This window comes from Henckelia pumila, unplaced genomic scaffold (assembly GCF_033568475.1).
Source record: "Henckelia pumila isolate YLH828 unplaced genomic scaffold, ASM3356847v2 CTG_525:::fragment_3, whole genome shotgun sequence".
Taxonomy (NCBI): Eukaryota; Viridiplantae; Streptophyta; class Magnoliopsida; order Lamiales; family Gesneriaceae; genus Henckelia; species Henckelia pumila.
The window spans coordinates 3,642,211-3,651,469 of record NW_027331857.1 but is presented as its reverse complement, the minus strand read 5'-3'; the positions used below and the strand labels follow the sequence as shown (position 1 = coordinate 3,651,469).

Genomic DNA, 9,259 nt, shown 5'->3' with positions numbered 1-9,259 from the left:
AATGCTTTTCAAATTCACATTCATGTCCGCGTCAATTTGGTGTGTTCAGTGTGCTAGCTAGCTAGCCAGCTTCCTTTCTTTCCCAACCTTAATTATCTACATATTTACCAGCAAATTTTTCCATTTTTATCTCATTTTGATCATTCACGATATATATAGAAGAAGTATCACGACCAAAATAGGAAAATCCGCCAAATTCCGTAATTGAATGTACTCCGAAAATTTATACATAAACTTTCAATAACACTTGTACTCTCTTCGACTCTCAAAAATACCAAAGCTAATCTACTTTATCTATCACATTTATAGCTAGTGGTTACCAGTAATAACATGCATATGTTTTCTTTGCAAAGTTTCAAAACGTAGTAAAGAAAAGTTGATAATCATTTTTTTAAGCATTCACAAACACTGCCATATTTATTGTTTGTCGTGAATTATACGAAAGCACGATTTTACCCTCGAAAGGAACCAGAAACCAATTATAAATTGAATGTAGGTTTTCTTCTCCAACGTGCTTTAGCCCCTAATTTGTTATCAAAAACTATTTTTAGAATTGGGTCTTGTGGTGAAGTATGAGTAGGTAATTCATAACTGTCTCCTCACAATGAACTCAATGAACTTTTTTTTTTTTCAAAAAAAAAAAATTACTACGTTTGCTATGTTTATATATGTTGAATTAATGAATTAACAAAATATGTCACGTCGTTTTTTCACTTGTTTTCCCGAGTACTGACGCTAAATTTCAAAGCACACTTTAATGAAAAAGAAGGGGAAGAATGTGAATAAAAGCCACTTCTTCAGGAGATGGCAAGTGTCGTCGATTCAAAGACTTTTGTGTTATTTTCACATGATCATTTGGCCATGGAACCCAAAATTAACTTTTGAGTGCACATTACGTCTCCACAGAAGCATATAGTATATAAATATATACAGATAATCAATTAAACTTCAAAATTAAATATCATATAAAGACAAACAATATTTAGCCATTATTAATTAATTATTAATACTGTGCCGAGTTGACAGGGAAATAAGGTGAACCAGTGGTTATAGTCGAGATTATTATGCTTAAATTTGACATGGGATTTGATTGATATGTACGTTCATGTTGTGAACCAAAAAAAATAAAAATAAAGGAATCAAATGAGTGACTGATTATATATATATATTCTTATAGATTAATGGTGGGGACGAAAATGGATGGGTTGTGTTGGAGAGAACCCAATGTATTCTACTGCTGCACATGCTACCAATAATATATCCCAATGATCGATCGATCGATATTGAATGGTTTGCATCAAACAATTTCATCAATATTTGTCTGTGTTGTTTGCTCCCTTAGCTTTATGGATTGTCAAGCCTTTTGTGTGACATTACAGCCCCGATCGATGACTACTTTCAATATTGGAGTGGGATATGATCATTGAGTTAATGGGTGCTACTGCTCGGGTCGTACGTATATGTCGTCCATAAGATGATCATTAATGATTTCTCAATCGGTTCATACATCCAACAACATCCAATAATTCATCACACTGCATGAATTACCTATATATATGTGATGCTTGTGTCTGTTCAATATTTTTTTTTTTTTTTTTTTTTTATCATTATGGTTACAAATCCACGTTCTTTTAAGCATCTTATGATACGTACGACGCACCAAATAGTATATTACGAGCCAACACCGCTGACGTTTAACTTGTATGAGTCTATAAGAGTTTTTTTTTTTTTTTTTCCTTGTGTTAAGAGTACTGAAATATAAGTATTGAAGAGTAATTTTTTTGTACAAGTGTATTAATGAAGCGCAGTTTTGGCTTAAGAGTAAGACCAAAAACAATTCTTGAAGCCTCAAGGAAAATAAATTATTATTAATGTTTTTATTTTTTTAATGAATATTACCATATAAATTTCATAAAATGTTTTGAGTTTAAGAATATGCAAAAATGTATTTTCAACTTACAATAAAAAATAAAAATAAACAGGAACACTTGCAAGTTGCAACAATAAATAAAATGAGACAGTACTGTTTATTTACCCCCAAACAAGACCCTGCAGCTATTCATTGTTTTTAGAGAAATAAATAGTTAAACATGCCCTCAAGAGGGTGTCCAAGTTGGTGTGAGTAGGTGAACTCTTGGCCATAGGTCAGGAGTTCGATTCTCTCTGTCAACACCTTCTTGGATTAGTCTGTCACAGGGCTTGCCTAGTGTGGTTCACCTGACTAGCGTAGTTTTCAGGCTATTGCGTTAGTGCGGGGTTTACCCAGAGTGCTCCGAAAGGTAGCGGCTGCGGGTTCCCGCGTCAAAAAAAAAATAAAAATAAATAGTTAAACATTTTTAAAGCCCGAATAAAACCAATATCTATTTTTTTTTTATCTTATCATATTAGAAGACAATTTACTTGAAAACGTATGACTAAGAATAAATTCAGACTTGTTTTATGCTGTTTCCCAATTAGATCATTAATTATCTCACAATTGATTCCGTCGTTCCGATATATATAAATGATTTGCAATTTGATCTCGTTACGTGTTGTTATATTTTTTGGATTACAATTATATGCTTCAAATATTCCACAAAAATTCCACCGGAAGTCCTCCAACCTCCAATAAGAGATATACCTGAGTGAAACACCTGTGTAAATATGTAATCAATAATTAATATATATCACAAAATCATAAAAACTACTACAGATTATATTACGAATTAATTTTGTAAAACATATATCATATATGTCACAAAAAATTGTAGTCAGACCAACATACATGTAATTAATTTTATTAATTTTTTTTAGTTGAACTTGAGAATCAAGGTCATGTAAATTTGTATTTAGGTACGCTTAAAATAATAATTATTTATAACATTTATGTTGTCTGCTGGAGCGACTTTGAGAGAATCCAAGAAATAGACTAGCTAGGTTAGTCCTACTATTTATCTAATACGTACAAAAAAATAGCGATTACAGTCCTCACGTAATTTTAAAAATTAAAAAAAAAAAGAAAGAAAAAAGGGCTGCTAAGGCTACTATAGGCTGATAAAAATGAAGAGTGGTCACCTCTTTAGAGCCCAAGAAAGAATGTAAAAAGGCCCATGAAAAAGAACACATAAACAACCCCTCGTCGTTAATCATTTGATTTTTTTTTTTTAAAAAAGATATTTTTAATTTTTTAAATGATTTATATTTATTATTGTTATAAGAAATTAATTTAATGAGGTATTCGTTACAAAATTTTGGACTTCAAGCTAGGGAAACTAAATTAATTGGCCGTACGTGGGATTCTATTTATTTTGGGATAGGTGTCAAAATTTATATTTGTATTTTCAAAAGATTATACATAGATTTTTGCAAGAAAAACCGAAGAGATCACTCTATTTTCCAAAAATAAAAACTATACATTATATCAAATCGATCAAGAATCTTAGCTCGTGATCACTTCGTTTATCTATTCCAACATGTTTTATAACAATTAAACTAAAAAAAAATCATAATCGAAATAAACTCGAAACTATAAAATTTTAAAGCTAGCGACTAATTAACAAAGGGTAATGTGATAATGTCATATAATTTCAAACAAGAAATCTTAAATGAAAAGGTGATGTCCAAATCTAAATCATTCTCAAAATTTGTCTACAAGTATATATACACAAAATCTTGTAAGAATTATTCCCAAAATTTGTCCACAAGTTGATGCAAAAAAAATGATGAAACGCATGCGCATGCTTGAATGACCACACGTTAAAAAATGGGGGACCTCTCTCAAATTTTACAAGCAAAAGATTGCTACTATATATATTATATTGACCAATGACCCCTAATTTGGCTCACACGGCCACATCGTCAAATCCTACCCACATATTCAATGTACATATTTTGCATGTATGCATTGTATTGGTGCGCATTGATTAAATAAAATTTTGTGTATCGTCTTATTTGAAAGAATATGCAACTACGCAAACAAATATTGGAAATATGTGTGTATAGTATATTAAAATATTCAATATATACAACTCTACTATCCGTCATCCGATCCATGCACTTCAATTTTTTTTAATCCATGGTTGAGGGGGAAAGAACAAGAAAATTAATTTTGTTGGTAATATATGTTTGTGTTTTTACGATTTCGATATTTGATATTACAAATATCAGTTTTAGTTGTGTATATTTTATTTTTTTAAAAACAATTTTAGTTATTTTGTTCACAAGAGTGAGCTAATGTTGCACGGCATATGCCAACACCGCCAAGTTAGAAAAGTACTAAAATGACAAAAATAGAAAATAAAAAATTTATGGACTGAAACTGAAATTTTAGATATAGCAGATCAAAATCGCAAATAATAAAAAAACAATATCCATATTATTATTTCGAGAAATGATTATATTTCAAGCGAAAACAAATGTCGGGTTCACATTCAAATCTGACGACATATTTGCAAACAACCAAAGCTTTAGGAATTTAATTTAGTGGATGAGTGTACGTGCATACGCCATTGGTCCCAATCAAGATAAGATTGAAACCGAGGTGTTATTGAATTGGAAAATTTTGTGGTGAGTAATTTCAAATGCCATAATTGACTGGTTATGCCGTAATTAGAAGGGTTATGCTATAATTACACGAAGGTAGTATTGTCTTTGCATTCAATTAATGAATACGACTACATATATAAATGAACATATTTTATTTATTTTAAAAAAATGCTAGATGTACACCTTATAGTGTACACCTTGGTTTACACCCTTACTTAAAATTTTCTTAATTTTTCTTATTAATTGCAAAATACCCATGATAAGAAATAAATATCTAATTGATCAAGGAAAGTTTTATAATTAATAAGGAAGGGTGTAAACCAAGGTGTACACCGAGGTGTACATCTAGCATTACTCTTTATTTTACACATATATATTCATGCCATAAATTGATCAACTTATGAGATCTTATCACTAGCTAGTTAATCTCCTATCAGATTGTTCACGAGCCAATTTTATTAGATCGATCTCATAATATTCTACATGATCCGTGAAAAAAGTATTATGTTTTATACTCTAAATATAGATATAATTTTATGAATATATATTCGTGAGACATTCACACATGGTCACATAACTTACTAATACATGGGGTTTTGCAAAATTCCAAAGATGTATGATGTGTTTTAGTTCTGAATGAAAATCACATGCAATTCACGTGAATTTTTTTCCTCTATCGATCTCCATCTCAATCTTCTTCTGATATCAACTTGAGGGTAATTAATTTGGTTCGGAAGGGACAACTGTGTCAAGCTCGAAGATGACATTCTTCTTAATTGCATGCATGCATCTATTTTGTCTCTTAATTATTTTATTTTATATTTAAAAATTCGAGAAGCTAATATTTATTTAGCTTTTAAATTTACTTTCAAAGCATAGACCATCTATTTATGTACATCAATTAATTATGAAATCGATTAATTATATAATTTCAGATAATATAATTAAGTAGGGAATATTCCAACTTTGATTTTATAAGTTTTTCTATTTGTGATTTTGGTTTTTCTATATGTAGTTAAATTTATATTTTACTCCACTATATTCGTATTTTTTTTCAATTCGGTCATTTTTTCGAACGACTGCCAGCATCGTATGTAATTAATGTCATATCAAATTCTCGATGAAAAAATCACTAAAATTAATTTTTTTTTAGAGTCGCTAAAATTATATGCAATTCACAACATATGTAAAATATTCTATCACAAATGGTTCTCCAAAAAAAAAAAAAAAAAAAAAAAAAAACTAGCACAAAAGGAGTCAACGTAGTCATGTCCTTGATCCGATAGCGCGTTAACTAATGTCTGTTATTTAATTCCTAACTACCTGTACCAAAAAATTTGGTTTCTAAAATTATTGATCTTTGACAACAGTGTGATTGAAATGATGGATTTGATAAGCGAAAAGCCACACAAATATGATATTGTGTTTATTATAATTGTCATGCGACATTCTTAATATTTTTATTTATGCTTTTCCATTTTGATCTTTTTCCATATCCTCTTGCGCTTCGAAGTCAAACTCGAACAAATGTTGGACCATTTCTATTTTAATGTTTGTTAATTTCTTGTGAAAACTTTGGAATCTGGAATAAACAAGAAATCGTAGTTCGTTGACCAATATCAGCCTCATAATAATAATAATAATAATAATAATAATAACAACAACAACATGATATCTATAGTAAACTAGATATTTTTAAACTCTCGATCGACCAAGCGTACATCAAATTTTATAAAGTCTAAATTAAAGTTACACCGGAATGAAAAGATTTGATTTAATTTGGAGGGAGAAAAGAAAAAATGAATTTGATTTAATTTGTGAATAGTGATTATTTATCGCCACTGCCTTTATTTCAAGTGAATGGTGGATTGGATTTAAAATTCATTCAATATAAATTCATCTAAAAAATCATTATTTGCATATATATCTAAAAAGTCTCGTACGAATGGATATATCTTAATTCTCATCTTGTAAAACCAATTAAGTATCTTCTCCGTCTATTTCCAACGCAAGAGTACTTTGGTTGTAAAACAGAAAATTAAAATTGAGACCCAATTAAGAAAATGAACAGCTAGAAGTAGGGGGTGCATTGAATGTGGTGTTGAGTTAGCACACAGCAAAGGGAAATTGGTTGAAATTTAAGAAAAGAAATTGTCGGGTCCGAAAAGGATGAGCAATTTGGATCGAACAGTGGAGAGATTGGGTCGGCTAAAAGTCTAGCAACGATGGTGACATACTAGGCAAAATGTTGCATGCCCACAACTCCACACTATTAATCCCCACCACAACCCCCCTACATTTTATTTATTAAAATCAAATTTTAAAATTTTTTAATTTCCTTACTTTGAAATAATTTTATTTTTTCAATTAAGTTGCTCTTGTTTAGTAAAGATTCTACCTTAATTGGCATGCGTAATAGTATTTTATTATTTCTTTTTTCTAAGAAAAACCATATTTTAATTTTATGTATGTACTTATTAAAATAGTAGCATTATATTAATGATGATAATTTAGATCAAATAATATATATATAGTAGGCCTCTTATGAGACGATCTTTGAGACCGTCAACTATATTTATATTTAAAATAAAAATAATAATATTTAGAAACTTGTCTCACAAAATTGAGGCGTGAAGTTTTTGCGATATATATAAGATACCCAAACCTATTGTTCTCTAGCTATACTTTTCTTACTTATTTTTGAAGGTGTATTGATAGTAAGCAGATGGAACTGCAACTGGGGCTTGCACTCTCAAGCAGCTTAGCGAAAGGGAGGTTCAATTTCGACCTAAATCAAGATTATCATGAAACTAACGATGGAAAATATCCTTACGACGAGCCACAAAAAAATATGGGCAAGTCTTTTCTAACGAAGAGGTAGTACGTATATATATACTTTGTCTATATTCAGTTCTCTTTAATTAGCTCTTCTCAGTTGAAATTTAACAATGAATTCACGTATATGTTTTTGTATTTGATCTGCTAGATTATGGTGACATGAATCGCATATGGTTTGATCATATAATATATGATATATAGAAGATATTATGGAGATGACTTAGTATTAATCAACTTTTTTTTAAAACCGTACGTGAGGAACAATATATATATATATTATTTATAAATTCAACATTAACCAATAATCGAGGTACGTATACCTAATCAGTTAGTAGTATGTTGGATCAACAGAAAAATTGATGATGCAAAGGACGATGTTCATTTTGTTATCGGGTGGCCGCCGGTGAATTCCCGGAGGATTAATCAAACTTATTACCGGCAAAATTACTATGGTGGTCATCCCGCGGCCAACTGTGTCCGCGTGAAGAACAGCGCGGCCGGCGGTGGCCGGGGCCGGGGCGGTGGATCGGATTCGTTGTTTGTGAAAGTGAAAATGGAAGGGATTGGGATAGCAAGAAAAATCGACTTAAATCTCTACAATTCTCATCAAACACTTGTTCTCAATCTTATTGGCATGTTTGGAAAGTGTAAGCTACCCCATAACTCATAAACAAATTCATCACAATATAATTAATTCTTTTAATTAACCTCCAATCCCAATTTGACAGGTGGAGAAGATGTAGGCAAGTATAATCTAATGTATCAAGACAAGCAAGGTGATTGGCTAGTAGCTAGAGATGTGCCTTGGGTGTAAGTATATATACTAGCCTTGGCCCTTCTTCCAATACTTTAATGTAGTGAAGGTTTGTGATATATATTCTCGGTTGTTTGCAAATTACAAAAAAAAAAAAATTATATATAGAGAAAATTGCTTTTTTGGTCCTGATGTTTGTCACTTTGCGATTTCAGTTCTTTATATATTCAGATTTCAGTTTTAGTCCGCTATCTTTATTTTTTTTGGCAATTTTAGTCTTTTTTTCTGACGTGGGGCTGACTTGGCACCAATTCAATGCTGATGTGGAGCTGACGTGTACAGTGCCACGTAAGCATTTTTGAATAAAAAGGACCAAAATTGCCAAAAATCAGAACATGCAGGACTAAAACTAAAATGTGAAAATATAGAGGACCAAAATCACAAAGTGGCAAATATACAGGACTAAATTTGCAATTTTCTCATATATATGGACTTCACATGTTTTTCTTATATGCATATATTCAAAATGTCCATGTGATATCTTATATAAAAATACATTGGGTGTAACCGTTTCAGTGTAGCATAAACAAATTTTTTTGATGAAAAGTAGTCACGTATTGCAGCAAATAGTAACGACTTGCGGTTTGTTTTTGTTTTGCAGAACTTTGGTGAATTCAGTACGACGTTTGAAATTGATTAAGAAAATGGAATTGTGATTTTAGGGTGTGGAGAATTAATATTAATCTCGTTTTCTTGCTTGTGTAATGTATATCTTATAAACTCTGTGGAAGTTAACTTGAATTTCAATTTCAGACCGTGTAAAACACATATTTATCCCCTTTTTTAATTATCTCGACGACCAAATCATCCTTATCTTTTTAGTTCATCTGGTCCCTTTTTTCTAATTTCAATTCCACCAATTCAAGGGGAAATATGGTATTTTTTCCCTTCCTTAATCTAATCTAATCTAATCTAATCTAATACTATTATAAAAGTATGAGTTTGAATTGTGATTTTACATTATTATTCCTCAATTTGGTATATGAAAAGTTTTATCAAAATTTATATATAAAAGTTATTATCTAATCTAATACTAATATACTATTATAAAAGTATGAGTTTGAATTATGATTTTACATTATT

General features: G+C 30.5%; 1 protein-coding gene across 3 annotated transcripts; it reads left to right on the top strand.

Annotated features, from left to right (window-relative positions):
- Positions 1 to 7,142: 7,142 nt before the first annotated feature.
- On the top strand, positions 7,143 to 8,964 carry LOC140873327 (auxin-responsive protein IAA13-like). Of its 3 annotated transcripts, none has more exons than XM_073276425.1 (4): positions 7,143 to 7,401; positions 7,714 to 8,009; positions 8,091 to 8,138; positions 8,778 to 8,840. In XM_073276425.1, the coding sequence occupies exons 1-4, from the start codon at positions 7,250 to 7,252 to the stop codon at positions 8,786 to 8,788; spliced, it is 507 nt and encodes a 168-aa protein (XP_073132526.1). In that variant the 5' UTR covers positions 7,143 to 7,249; the 3' UTR covers positions 8,789 to 8,840. The 3 variants fall into 3 exon arrangements, with proteins under 3 accessions (XP_073132526.1, XP_073132523.1, XP_073132525.1); XM_073276422.1 differs by having other exon boundaries at positions 7,144 to 7,401; positions 8,091 to 8,172; positions 8,778 to 8,964; XM_073276424.1 differs by having other exon boundaries at positions 7,144 to 7,401; positions 8,091 to 8,225; positions 8,778 to 8,847.
- The last annotated feature ends 295 nt before the right edge of the window (positions 8,965 to 9,259 follow it).

What these genes read in the sequence shown, in the direction of transcription:
- LOC140873327 (XM_073276422.1), top strand. Translation starts at nt 7,250, where the DNA reads ATGGAACTGCAACTGGGGCTTGCACTCTCAAGCAGCTTAGCGAAAGGG. An exon ending in AAGTCTTTTCTAACGAAGAG is followed by an intron (nt 7,402 to 7,713) that starts GTAGTACGTATA and finishes TTGGATCAACAG; the next exon opens with AAAAATTGATGATGCAAAGG. An exon ending in TATTGGCATGTTTGGAAAGT is followed by an intron (nt 8,010 to 8,090) that starts GTAAGCTACCCC and finishes CCAATTTGACAG; the next exon opens with GTGGAGAAGATGTAGGCAAG.